The sequence below is a fragment of the Accipiter gentilis genome, chromosome 7, assembly GCF_929443795.1.
Source record: "Accipiter gentilis chromosome 7, bAccGen1.1, whole genome shotgun sequence".
Classification (NCBI taxonomy): Eukaryota; Metazoa; Chordata; class Aves; order Accipitriformes; family Accipitridae; genus Astur; species Astur gentilis.
The window spans coordinates 10,473,903-10,487,335 of NC_064886.1; the positions used below are offsets into that span (position 1 = coordinate 10,473,903).

Sequence of the window (13,433 nt, forward strand, 5' to 3'; positions counted from 1 at the left end):
CCAGACGTGGGCTAGCCACTGCCGCGGGGCTGGGGGCGGGGCTGGGGGCGGGGCGGTGGGCGGGGACCGATGGGTGGGCGGGGTGTTCGGATCGGTTCCGTCCGCTTCCCCCAGAGCTGCCCCCCCCTCCGCTGCTGGGGGGGGGCCGTGGGGACGGGGTGGGGCGTGAGGGCTCGGTGCCCCGCCCACCGTAGCCGTCCCCATGTCCTTGGAGACCCCACCTGCCCACACTGGGGGTCCTCATGCCCACAGTGCTACGGGCCTTGCAGTGCATTGAGCAGGGGAGGGCACAGGGTGCGCGGTGCCACTCCTCACTGTCCCCTCTGTCCCTCTTGCAGGTCCCTGTACCCACCCGTGCCCACCCCCAGGACACCCAGACCACGTCGTGAGCACCCACGGGGCGGTGGAGACGCTGGAGTGGGACAGTGTCCCCCCCCTTGGCCCCCCAAATCTTTTGGGGGACACCCATGGGTGCCTGGAGAGGTGCCACCTCTGTTTCCCCCCTTCACTAAAACACCATCATTTGGAGCTTGAGAGTCTTGTTAATGAAGCTACGTGACCAACCCCCGCTCCCCCCCCCCCGGGCATCACCCCCATTTGGCCCTAGGTTGTACCCCTCACCCTGGGATTACTGCAGGCCTTACAATAATAACCTGGGAAGGAGTGGAAGCTCCGGGTTAAGCCAGCACCCCCAGGGGGGCAAAAATGCCGTGAGGGGGGTAATGTGCCATAGTCTGGAGCCGCCCCGTAATCCTCAAGGTAGGTGAACACTAATTCCTGCCTGGCATCACCTGTGGCAATGGGAGGGAGGGGCTCTGCCAATCCCCGTTTCATCCCAAATTCCCCAGTGGGGGCACTGGATTGGTACCCCCAAGCCCAGGCGCACGCCGAAAATTCAGCACCCCGCACCCCAAGACCACCACCGTCAGAAGGGGGGGGGGGGCATTTATTAAAAGAAAGCACAGTGGGGAGCAGCCGGGTGCCCAGCACCCCCGCGCCCACCCGTGGCCCATCACCGCGCCTCAGGGCTGGCCAGGGTGCCATTGCTCTCCCGGGTGGTGTCAGGGTCCCCCCCTCCCTCTGCCGCTGCCGCCTCCTCCAGCGGCTGGTCCAGGCGGCTGGGAATGGACCAGTAGAGGTGGGCATCGCGGCGGGCGGCTGCAGCTGCCAGCTGCCGCGCACTGCAGGCCGGGGTGGGCACCGGCACGGTCTGGTGGAAGCCCCCGTAGTCCACCTCGTAGAAGCCTTCCTCCAGGCTCAGCAGCGGGGTGAAGCGGTGGCCCCACAGCACCTCGTCCGCCAGGTATGAGCTCCGAGCCTGGCACGTCATCCCTGCGCCGGGCAGCCAGTGGGCACCCAGCCCAGGGGTGGGCTGGTGGGGTGCCCCCTGGCAATGGGGAGGTGCAAGGGGGCACCCTGACCCCGGCTGAGGATGGGGCGGGGCTGTGCTGCACACTTTGCGTGGGGTACCCTGATATCTGCAGCACCCAGTGCATGGAGGACCCCAATCTGTGCTGCCCCCGGTGCACAGGGGCACCCCAGTCCTGGTTGGGGGGGGGCTGTTTGTGAAGCACCCAGTGCAAGGGACACGCCTGTGAGCAGTGGACAGGCCAGGACATCACTGTCATTGGGGTCCCCTCCCCAAGCTCCTCATGGGGCCAGGCCAGGTGAAGGCTTTCCATGGGGGGGGAAGGGGCTACAGGGGAAGGCTATCGCCCCCTCACAAGTCCTGCGATGGGGTTATTCTGGGTGGGGGGACCCACATCCAGGCTGAGCTTGGGGGTGAGGGTGGATTTGGGGTCACCTCCCAGCCAGGACCAGGCAGAAACACACTGTGGACCACAGGGATGAGATGTCCCCATGCAGGTGAGATGTCCCCACAGAGATGATGTGTCCCCATGGTGATGTTCCCATGGAAATGAGGTGTCCCCATGAGGATGAAGTATTCCCATGGAGGTGTCTCCAGGGAGATGATGTGTCCCCACAGAGATGAGGTGTCCCCAAGCGCATCCCACCCCTCAGCCACCACTGGCATCCCCGTTACCTGTGGCCTCCACCATCCCCTCGAGGATGACGACAATCTCGAAATCGTCCTTCTCCAGCTGGTGCCGTGAGACGTCCCAGAAGGGGCTGCGCTCGTCGATCTCGTGGCTGATGATGAGGGGCGAGACGAGGAAAAGGCGGTCATCGCCTGTCTCAAAGCCTACGCTCAGGTCGGTCTGGTCCAGGGGGATGAACTCGCCCTCCTGCGTCTGCTTGGACTTGATGAGCTTGGCGCGGATGGAGGCCTCCACGATGTGTGAGTCCCGCAGGTCACCCACGCGAAACATCAGGCAGAGGCGGTCGTCCCGCAGGGAGACCACAGCATGGGAGGAGAAGACCAAGGTCTCAGCTCGTTTGTTGGGCTGGGAGATCTTCACAAACATGCAGCCCACCATGAAGGCATTGACCATGGAGCCCAGGATGGCCTGGAGCAGCAGCAGCACGATGCCCTCCGGACACTTGTCAGTAATGACGCGGTGGCCGTAGCCGATGGTGGTCTCCGTCTCGATGGAGAAGAGGAAGGCGGAGACGAAGCCGTTGAGGTTGTTGACGCAGGGCGTCCAGGCGTGGTCCTCCAGGTGGTCCAGGTCCCCTCGGCAGTAGGCGATGAACCACCAAATGAGACCGAAGAAAAGCCAGGTGACGGCATAGGCAAGGATGAAGACGAGGAGGCTGAAGCGCCACTTGAGGTCCACCAAGGTGGTGAAGATGTCGGTGAGGTAGCGGTAAGTCTCCCGCACGTTCCCGTGCTGCACGTTGCACTTGCCATCCTTCTCCACGTAACGCTGGCGCTTGCGGGCGCCGGCCCCTCGCCGTCGGGGGGGCACCGGGGGGGGCTTGGCCTCCCCGGGGACCCCCTCAGTGACCCCGCAAAAGGCGGCGTTGTCCTGCGCCATTGCCCCTCAGAGGCTGCGGGAGGGGAAGGGGTTAATGGTGCCGCTCGCCCCCTCCAAACTGGCAGGGACTGGGAGGGCATGGTGGCACCAGCCGGGCTGGGGAGGGCAGGGGGTTGCTGCCAGGACCCGTGGGTCCCCCCAGGGTGCTGGTGGGGGGGTAAACTGAGGCACAGGAGCACCCAGGGGTGCTGAGCTCACATGTGTGCGCTCAGCCATGCACACACCTGCACATGCATGTGTATACACAGGCACACGCCTGCACACGGGTGCTTGCAGAGGCACCCGCATGCACACACACGTGTGCACACACATGCACATGCCTGCACACACGTGTGTACAGATGCACGCAGATGCACATGCACGCGCACACATCTGCATTCACACAGATGTGCAGCACCGCAGCGGTCACACCTTGCACGCGCACACACGAGCAGGCGTGCACGCATGCTCACGACCCCCAGGGACACGCACACATTTGCCCCCGGCAGGTGCAGGCCCACGTGTGCACCCCGAGGGGCTCCTTGCACGCTCTCGTGCCCCAAGATGGGGTGTGCAACGGGGTGTGCACCAACACTGCGCACACGCTCCGGGCCGATGGCAGCACAGGCGTGCACAGGGAGCTGGGCCTCATGCACATCCATGCACGCATGCATGTACACACGCATGCACACCCCGCTGGGCCTTGCACACGCACAGAGCTCCTGGCACACACGCACCCCCTCCGCCTGTACCCCCCCCCCCCGGCCGGGGGGGGGGGCCCTGTGGCACCCAGCTGTGCTCCCCCCCCTCCCGCCATGGGGCACCCCACTCCCACCCGCGTTCGTGGGGGCAGACGTCCCAGCCTGGGGCAGAACGGAGGTGGGCGGGGGGGCCGCATCCTCCGCTGTCTGTGCTGGGGGGGGGGGGGGGGGGCGGGGGGCTGGGTCCCCGCGTGCCCCCAGCACCCCCCACCCGCGGAGGCGGAGGGGTCCCCGGTGCCACCCCTGTGTGCTGCAGCGGGGGGGTGGGGTGGGGGGGTGCAGGGGGCGATGGGGCGCGGAGGCGGGGTGGGAGGGCAGCAGGCCCCCCCCGGGCTGTGTGTTCCCGTCCCCCCCGCCGGTCCCCGCACTCACCGCTCGCCCCGCGGCCGCCGCTCCCGCCGGGCCGCGCAGCCCCGGTGTGTTGCGCGCATGGCGCAAGGCGAGCGCAGCGTCCGGCCGTACCGGATCGCTCCCGCCAGAGCCCGGGCCCGGGTCCGGAGCAGCCGCCCCCCCCCCTTTTTTCCCGTCTCCCCCCCTCCCCCCGACAGCCCCCCCCCCCCCGCTGTTCCCTTGGCCGCGCTCCCGCCGTTCCCGGGCAACGGCTGCGCCCCGGGAGCGCGCGGCTAAAAATACCGACCAGCGCCCGCCCCCGCCGGCCCCGCCCGCCCCCGGACCCCCCCCTGCTCCGGACCCCCACGCGTGACACCACCCCCCTGCCCCGGACGGGGGCTCAGAAGGCGGCAGTGCGGTGGACACTCGTGGGAAAGCTGGCGGGGGGGGGGGCTGGGGGGGGCGCGCACACACGTATACGGGGGAGCAGGTGTGCACACCTGTGCCACAGGGCTGGGTACGTGGGACAGTACGGGGGGGGGGGGACACGCGTGACGTGGGGCACAGTGGCGGGGGGGGTGACACAGGGCACAGCGGGGGGGCGGGGTGGGGCACAGGCGTGTGACACGGAGCACGGCGGGGGGTGGAGGGGGCACACGAGGTCCCACTCTCCCCGCTGGCCCAGAGCCCCCCCGTCACTAGCCCAAGGCCCCCAGTCAATAGCCCAGGGCTTCTTCTTACTAGCCCAGGGTCTCCCTCAAAGCCCAGCCCTCCCATTAGCTCCGGAGTTCCCCTCAGTAGCCCAGCCCCCCTCCCCCACTAGCCCAGGCCTCCCCCCATCACTAGCCCAGGGCTCCCCATCATTAGCCCAGGTCCCCCCTTCACTAGCCCAGGCACGCCCCTCACTAGTCCAGCCCCCCCCCATCACTAGCCCAGGACCCCTGATCACTTGCCGGGACCCCCCCCAGCCCTGGCCAGGCCCCCCCATCACTAGCCACCCCCCATCGGTGGCCAGGCCCTCCCCCGGTGCCCCCGCGCAGCCCCGGCCCCCCCCCCGGGCAGACAAAGACGCTTTGTCCCACGGCCCCGGGGAACCGGCCCCGTCCCGGGAACAGCGGGGCCTTGTGTGGGGCGGCCGCGCCCCCCCCCGGGCCCCCGGCCCCGCGCCCCCCGCTGCTCCCCCTGCGGGGGGTGCCGGAGGGGTCACTCTGTGTGCGCACGGGGGGGGCCCCAGCCCCTGCCCGGCGCTGGCCGCCGCCCCCCGCTCCCAGGCACGAGGATGCTCGGGGAGGGGGGCGCGGGGAGGAGGATCGCTGGGGACCACCCGGGTGGGTGCTGCCGGGACCGGGGGGGTCTGCCCGGACGCCGCCCGGTGCCGGCGCCGGAGCGCGGGGGACCCCGCCGGACCCTTCCCGGTGCCGGTGTCTGCGGGCGGGGTCCCCTCGCCCCCCGTCCCCTCGTCCCCCCCTCCGTGGCCGGTAACGTGACCCGGTGCGGGCCGGCTCGTTTTCCACCCCATTAACCCCCGTCCCGCCCCCGGCGGCTCCTCCCCGCCCCGGGCCCCCTCCCCGGCCCCGCCAATCGGTGCCAGCCGGGCCCGGCGAGGCGGCCCGGGCCGGAGGGGGGGGGACAGGCGGAGGGGGGGGGCCCGGCCCGGCCCGCCGCCGCCGGCCCCGCCGAGCCATAAAGCCCATGGGGAGCCGGCGGCGGCCGGGCTGAGCGAGGCCAGGACCCCGGGCGCCCTGGGGCCCTCCCCAAGCAAGGTAAGGGTGGCCGGGGGGGGGGGACCCGGGGTCCCCCATCCCCTCCGGGGCGCCCCGAGGGCTGCGGGCACCTGCCAGCGCCGCTGGATTGGGATCGGTCCCTGGGTCCCTGCAGCCCCGTGGCCTCCGGTACCGGGACCACATAACCCCATGTCCCCAGAGCCCCACGTCCCTGTGTCCCTGTACCCCACATCACCCGTACCCCACGTCGCTGTGTCCCCTATGGCACTGCATCCCCATCTCCCCACATCCCTGTGTCCCGTCACCCCATATCCCCGTGTCCCTCTGTCCCATGTCCCTGTAGCCCCACACCCCGTGGCCCTGTATCCCCCCGCAACCCTGTGTCCCATGTCCCCATATCCCCATATCCTCATGTCCCTGTATCCCCATGTCCCCCATCCCCCTGTCCCTGTATCCCCATAGCCCCATTCTGCTCATCCCCAAGTCCCCATATCTCCCTGCCCCTGTCCCTGAACTCCCCATGTTCCCGTATCCCCATGTCCCCATGTCCCTGCTCCCTGTGGGTGTCCCTCTTCTCTCCCCAGCACAGGGGCACCAGGGGGGACAGAGGATAGAGGGGCACAGCAGCCCCCAGCTGTGCCCACCCTGCTCCCTCCCAGGCATCTCCAGGGCCACCTGTCCCCAAGCCCGGAGATGTCCCCACAGCCCCTGGGGTATGAGGCCTGAGGCCCCGGGGATGGCCCCTTCCCAACCCCAGGAGGTGACCCCCAAATAGGGACCCCCCCCCGAGCACCTCGTGCTTCCTGAGTCCCCCCACTAGTGTAATGATGTCAGGTGGTCTCAGCCCGGTGCTGGAGGAGGTTAATCCGCCCCCAGCCCCCTGTGGGCTCGGGTCCCTGGGGATGTGGTGGTTCAAGGGCGTTTGGGTGTCCTCGGCCCCCCCCAGGTCCCCACAGTGGGCAAGTGGGGACCCGCCAGGCTCTGGGTTAGTGGCCCTGGCCAGGCTGTGGGTTAACTGGGCTGTGGGTTAACTGGACTTCAGGTGAACCAGGCTGTGGGTTAACTGGACTGTGGGTTACTCACACTGGATTAGCCGGGTTGCAGATTAGCAGGGCTACAGATTAGCCGCGCTGGATTAGCTGGGCTGTGGGTTAGTCACGCTGGATTAGCTGGTCTGTGGATTAGTGGGGCCACAGATTAGCCACGCTGGATTAGCTGGGCTCTGGGTTAGCCAGGCTGGATTAGGCATGCTGGATTAACCACACTGGTATAGCTGGGCTGTGGGTTATCCCAGGCTGTGGGTTATCCCAGATGGGGTTATCCCAGCTGTGGGTTACCTGTGGTGCAGGTTATCTCAGCTGCAGGGTGATCTGCCTGCAGACTAACCCGGCTGTGGGTTGACCAGGCTGCAGGATAACCAGGCTGCGGGTTACCCGTCATGTGGGTTAACTGGGCTGTGGGTTAGCCAGGCTGTGAGCTACGCAGGCTGCAGGTTAACGGGGCTGGCAGTTAACGAGGCTCTGGGTTAGCTGGGCTGGGATTTAACCGGGCTGCGCATTAATGGGGCCGGTTGGAGGGGGTTGCGGTTACCGGTGCCGCGGTGGCTTCTCTGATGGCTATGGAGGGCTGAGCTGCGCTGGCGCCAGCTATCCCCGGGGAGCTGGGTGGCTGTGGGGACGCCCCGCTGCCTGCACCGCCGCCAGCCACCCTTACCCGCCCCAGCAGCACGGGCACTGGAGGGGTCTCGTGGGAGCCTCATGCCCATGGACCTGTTGGACGCGCTGTGAAGTCCGTTCAAAAAAGGGCCAAAATGGGCTTTTTTCACCCCAGTCTGAGGCCTCCGCCTACGGCTGACGATGGTTGGGCAGCACTGAGGGGAAAAAAAACCACAAATCATCGTTTTGGGTCCCCCCGAGGCTGCAGGGGAGGATGGGGGTCCCCATCGCCTCCGTGGCCAGGGCAGGGATGGGGGCTGCAGGTCCTGACCTCCCCCATGGCATTCCCCAGTGTGGGTGGCAGCGTGAAGGGCACGGGGACGTTCCTCCCCCTGGGGCCCCATCGCCAGCCCCAAATTTGGGCTCAAATGGGTCCAGCCTCAATAGGGGGGTGCAGGGGAGGATGGGGGCGGGGGTCAAGAGGACAAAGAGGAGGCGGCAGGGGGGATCCAGGTGTCCGGGGCTTGGAGGCTGCCGGTGCAGCAGGGTGGGTGGCGGGGGACCGCGGGGCCCCCTGGGACCCCCGCCGGGGGCCGTGCTGGCGGCGGGGCGCGCGGGGCCCTGCATGCTAACGAAGGGCTTCGTCAAAGCGCCTTTGTGCCCCGCCAGCTCCATTGAGGCCTCTCCTCCGGGGCGCACAATGGCCCCACTGTCCCTGTCCCCGTCCCCCCCCCCCCGCCAGCCCCGCACGGCTGCCCCACACCCCCAGCCCCATGGGACCTGCCCCACACACTGCCCCGACCCCACCATGGAGATGGGGTCCTGTCCGTCCCCCCCCCCCCCAGTTCCCAGTTGCCACCGGTACCGTGGAGACCAGCGCCCCAGTTTCAGGATGGGGGGGATGCTGCTGGCAGGAAGCCTGGCCACGGCTGGCACCATGCGGGCATTGGAATGGTGCCCAGGCTGGTGGTGCCAGTGGGATGTGGCAAGGGGAGATGTGTCCCCATATCCCCCCCCATCCCACACCGGACCCCCCAGGTGGGGCCAGACCCCTGCATTCACCCCCAGCATTGAGCATTCCCGGAGGGAAACCGAGGCACGGGGGCAAGGGGGGTTAATGGGTAACCGGCTCGGTCGTGGCCGCAGCGGCTCTGCCTGCAGGCACCATCCCTGTGCCGGGCACAAGCACTGGCTTGTCACAACCCGTGTCCCGGCACGGGAGCCTGGCTGGGGGGCATGGGGGCACGCAGCCCCTGAAGGGGACTTTATGGGATGCAGTGATCCCAAAAATGGGGAGGGGGGGGCAGATAACCCAAAGAGGTGCATGGGGACCCCAAAGCGGGGGGGGGTCAGGACCCCCCAGAAAGGGTGCAGGGGACCCTGGGGTGCACAGAGACCCTCAAAGCAGGGTGCAGGGACCCCAAAAAGGTGTGCGGGGACCCTGTAGGGATGAAGAGACCCCCCCAAAGATGGATGCAGGGACCCTGAGGGGTGAAAACCCCCAGATCTCAGAGAGGGTGCAGGGACCCCAGAGAAGAGGGCAAAGAGACTGCAGAGGAGCAGAAGGACTTTGGGGGGTATGGGAACCCCAAGGGGCTGCAGAGACCACTGTGTCCCCTGGGGATGTGCTGGTGCCTGTCGCTGCCCACCATGGGCAGAGCTCTGGGGACATGGTGGCTTTAGGGATGTGGTGGCTCTGGGGACATGTGGTGGCTTTGAGGATGCGGTAGCTCCAGGGATGCATGGTGCCTCTGGGGACACACAGTGGGTCCAGGGACCCCCAGCAACTCCAGAACACACAGTGACTCTGGGGACATGTTGGCTCTGGGGACCCCCAGCACCTCAACCGGGATGGGGCAGGTTTGTGTCCCCAGTGCCACCATCCCCTCCACAGGGCCTTTCACTGGGAGGGGACACAGTGCAACCAGGACAGTGGCAGTGCCACCTGTGTCCCCTGGCTTTGGCGAGCGAAAGGATACTGGGCTCCAAGGAGACCCCCCAGGGTGCCACAGTGTCCCCAGTGTCCCCGGCACGCTGCCCTGCTGCATCCGTGGCGGAAACCACGGCGGGGCCAAATGCTGGCGTGGGCTGAAAGGCCCATTCTGTGCCGCCGCCGCCGGCCGGGGCTGGCAGGGGACAGGGACAGGGACGGAAACGAGCCTGGCGCTGCCACCAGCCATTTGTCCCTGTCACCTCCCATTCATCCCTCTTCCTCTTCCTCCCTCCCAGCTAGGATGCCTGGGGCCCCTCCATGGGACGGGGGTGTGTGGGGAGAGCTGTCAGGTGACAGAGGGGACAGGGATGAGTTTGAAGAGGGATGGATAGACAGACAGGTGGGTGAGTGGGTGGGTGTAAATGGATGGATAGACAAATGGACAAGTGTATGGATGTGCCTATGCAGGGACGGATGGACGGACACACAGGTGAGAGCTCACGTGGATGGACAGAGGGATTGCTGGACAGACAGACGCATACAGGGATGGACAGACAGGTGCATGGATCTGTGCGTCCATGGATGGATGGATAAAGGGGTCGATGGACGGATGAATGGATGGATCGTTGGGGAGGAATGATGGACAGGCAGGTGGATCGAGTCTGAAGGGACAGACAGTGGGTGGATGAGCAGAGAAATGGAGAGATGGCAGATCCATGGCGAGACAGGAGGACAGACGGATGGGTGGGGGATTGATCGATAGGGGATAGAGAGGGACAGCCAGCCAGAGGGCTGGCTGAAGGCTGGGTGGATGGATGGACAGGTGGACAGATGGATGGAGGCTGCAGGGGAGGTGGGAGCAATAGCAGCCCCCGTCACTGAGGTGCTATGAGTCTGTTGGATCTCCACATCTGGGCCAGGGCCTCCTATATGGCCCATGTCCCCACGCTGCCTGGGGACAGCACGGGGGAGCTCTGTGTGAGCCTCCCCAGTGCCCCTCTGACGTGAGACAAATCCTCCTGGCCTCAGCCCCTGCCTGCCGCTGTAGGGGGAGGCAGCACGGCTGGTGGGAGCACTGAGGAGGGGTGGAAGGGGAGTGTGTCCCCCCATAGCTTCTACCCACCCACCCGTGCCCCAGTGCACCCACACATCTATCAGCGTCCCCCACATTCTTCCTCTCCATCTACCACTCCCTCAGCTCCGTCCCATCCGCCCAACAAACACCAAACCTCCATCCTCCCCTGTCTATTGTCTCTGTCCCTCCACCCACCCCTCAGGTCCAGCCATTCCTTTTGTCAGCTGTCCGTCCTCTCACCACACACCATACATCCATCCTCTCTATCCATCCGTCTTTATCCATCCATCCGTCTATCCATCCACCCATCCATCCCTCCTCTCCATCCATCCGTCTTCTCCATCCTTCCTCTCTGTCTTCTCCATCTGTCAGTCTTCATCCATCCATCTATCCACACATCCACCCATCCATCCACCCACCCATCCATCCCTCTTCTCTATCCATTCCTCTTCATCCCTTCACCCACTCACCCACCCACTGACTCAACACTTCCCATCCATCCACCCACCCTCCCTCCCCTCTGCATCCCCAGCACCCCTCTCTCCCAGGTGGCACCTCCTCACTGCCCCTCACTGTCACCTCTTCCAGATGACGTCGGCCACCAAGGTGTACTACAGCCAGACCACACAGACAGACAGCCGCCCGCTCATTGGCTCGGGCCTGCGCCGGCGCCGGGTGATGACCAAGGATGGCCGCAGTAACGTGCGGATGGAGCACATTGCCGACAAGCGCTTCCTGTACCTCAAGGACCTGTGGACCACCTTCATCGACATGCAATGGCGGTACAAGCTGGTCCTCTTCTCCGCCACCTTCGCGGGCACCTGGTTTGCCTTTGGCGTCGTCTGGTACCTGGTAGCTGTGGTCCACGGGGACCTGCTGGAGTTCGACCCACCGGCCAACCACACACCATGCGTCATGCAGGTGCACACCCTCACTGGTGCCTTCCTCTTCTCCCTGGAGTCCCAGACCACCATCGGCTATGGCTTCCGCTACATCAGCGAGGAGTGTCCCCTCGCCATCGTCCTGCTCATCACCCAGCTGGTCCTCACCACCATCATGGAGATCTTCATCACTGGCACCTTCCTGGCCAAGATCGCCCGGCCCAAGAAACGCGCTGAGACCATCAAGTTCAGCCAAAACGCGGTGGTGGCCCAACACAACGGCAAGACCTGCCTGATGATCCGTGTGGCCAACATGCGCAAGAGCCTGCTCATTGGCTGCCAGGTGACGGGCAAGCTCCTCCAGACCCACCTCACCAAGGAGGGCGAGAGCGTCCGCCTCAACCAGGTCAACGTGGACTTCCAGGTGGACACCTCCTCCGACAGCCCCTTCCTCATCCTGCCCCTCACCTTCTACCACGTGGTGGATGACGCCAGTCCCTTCCGGGACGTGGCTCTACGGACGGGCGAAGGCGACTTCGAGCTGGTGGTCATCCTCAGCGGTACTGTGGAGTCCACCAGTGCCACGTGCCAGGTGCGCACCTCCTACCTGCCCGAGGAGATCCTCTGGGGCTATGAGTTCACCCCGGCCATCTCCCTCTCAGCCAGCGGCAAGTACGTGGCCGACTTCAGCCTCTTCGACCAGGTGGTGAAGGTGACGGCGCCCTGTTGTCTCCACGAGACCGTCCGGTTCGGGGACCCTGAGAAGGTGAAGCTGGAGGAGTCCCTGAGGGAGGCGGCAGAGCGAGAGCGGGAGGGAGCACCCTTGAGCGTCCGCATCAGCAATGTCTGAGCGCCCGCCAGGATGCCGCTGTTGCCGCCGGAGGTGCCACCAGCCCCCAGAGATGCCACCAGCACCCGGAGAGGCCACCAGCTCTTTCCCCCATCCTGTCCTCCTGGGCCGTTTTCCCCCTTCCTTGTGGCATGGGGCAGCTCCCTTGGGGACCCCCGCGGGTGTTCGCCTGCCAGTGGGGCTGTCCCTGCACCCGATCCCAGTCCACCCGGGGACAGGGCTGTCCCCATCCCTTTTCACCTAATGCTCTGTTAACACCAGCCAGAGACACCCAGCCCCACCACAGGACACAATCCTGCTGGGAGATGCTGTCCCCAGGGAGGGGGACATGGCCACCTCCAGCCCCTGGGGACAGCCAGGGACACCACTTCTTGCCAGCTGGGAGCCGTCTTGCTGCCCAATCCCACCCCAGTGAGCTGGGGTTGAGAACCAAGCCGCTTGCTGCACACGTGGGCTGGGGAGCAGGAGGCTCTGACCTCATGGGACCTCTCCCCTTGCTCATGGGACCCCCCATCCCTGAGAAGGCTCAGGCTGGGGGGTGCAGACCCCCTCCCCAGCCCATCTTCCCCTTGCATCCCATTTGTCCTCCCCAAGGCCCCAGCCCCACAGCACTCAAACCACTGGGGGCCATGGGTGCATCCCCATGTCCAGGGTCATCGCACACTCAACAGGGGAAACTGAGGCAGGAGAAGCCCCTGAGCCCCCCTGTCCTCTACCACCACCCCCAGAGCTGGGCCCTCCTCCCTGCACTGACCGACACCCCCCCTCCACTCCGGGCTGCGGGGACACACACACACTGGGGCGTCACCGATAATCGGACACGGCTGTGGTGCCGCGTCCCCCTGGGCTGGGCGCCCCCCTGGCCCCGCTCGAGCCCGTCGCTGCTGCTAACGTAGAGCTCTGCTATTAACGTGTGGCCCCAGCTGCCCCCCCTCGCTGTGCTGAGGCCAGGAGATACATATACATACATATATATATATATATATAGTGCGACTAATCTATATATATATAACGGGGAAGGAAGGTTCCCCCCTGGAAAGACTGGCTCGCTGAAGCTCCACTGCCACTGAGGCACCCTGGGGTCTTGTCCTCGATTTGGGGGGAGAAAAGGCAAAGCAGTTACTAAATAAAGGTTACGTTGATGGTGGGGAAGGGCTCTGCCAGCTGCGCTGGGGAAGGGGGGCAGCCTTGTGTCACCCTTGGGTCCCAATGTCCCCAGGGTCCCCCTCAGCCCCCAAAAGCAGGTGGTGGGGGCTCTGCAGAGCCATCCCTGACCCATCCACCCATGTCCCCCCCACCCCGAGGA

The 13,433-nt window shown here is 66.2% G+C and overlaps 2 protein-coding genes across 2 annotated transcripts; one reads left to right on the forward strand and one right to left on the reverse strand.

Moving 5' to 3' along the window:
- Positions 1 to 941: 941 nt before the first annotated feature.
- KCNJ9 (potassium inwardly rectifying channel subfamily J member 9) lies at positions 942 to 4,184 on the reverse strand. Its single transcript, XM_049805313.1, has 3 exons — positions 4,052 to 4,184; positions 2,045 to 2,952; positions 942 to 1,332 (listed from the first exon to the last, which is right to left on the reverse strand). Exons 2-3 carry the CDS (start codon positions 2,937 to 2,939, stop codon positions 1,013 to 1,015), a joined length of 1,215 nt encoding a protein of 404 aa, XP_049661270.1. The 5' UTR covers positions 2,940 to 2,952; positions 4,052 to 4,184; the 3' UTR covers positions 942 to 1,012.
- Positions 4,185 to 10,946: 6,762 nt separating this feature from the next.
- Positions 10,947 to 13,274, forward strand: KCNJ10 (potassium inwardly rectifying channel subfamily J member 10). Its single transcript, XM_049806239.1, has one exon. The coding sequence runs from the start codon at positions 10,985 to 10,987 to the stop codon at positions 12,125 to 12,127; it is 1,143 nt and encodes a 380-aa protein (XP_049662196.1). The 5' UTR covers positions 10,947 to 10,984; the 3' UTR covers positions 12,128 to 13,274.
- Positions 13,275 to 13,433: the final 159 nt, after the last annotated feature.

What these genes read in the sequence shown, in the direction of transcription:
- KCNJ9 (XM_049805313.1), bottom strand. Translation starts at nt 2,939, where the DNA reads ATGGCGCAGGACAACGCCGCCTTTTGCGGGGTCACTGAGGGGGTCCCC. An exon ending in GGGGATGGTGGAGGCCACAG is followed by an intron (nt 1,333 to 2,044) that starts GTAACGGGGATG and finishes TGCCCGGCGCAG; the next exon opens with GGATGACGTGCCAGGCTCGG.
- KCNJ10 (XM_049806239.1), top strand. Translation starts at nt 10,985, where the DNA reads ATGACGTCGGCCACCAAGGTGTACTACAGCCAGACCACACAGACAGAC.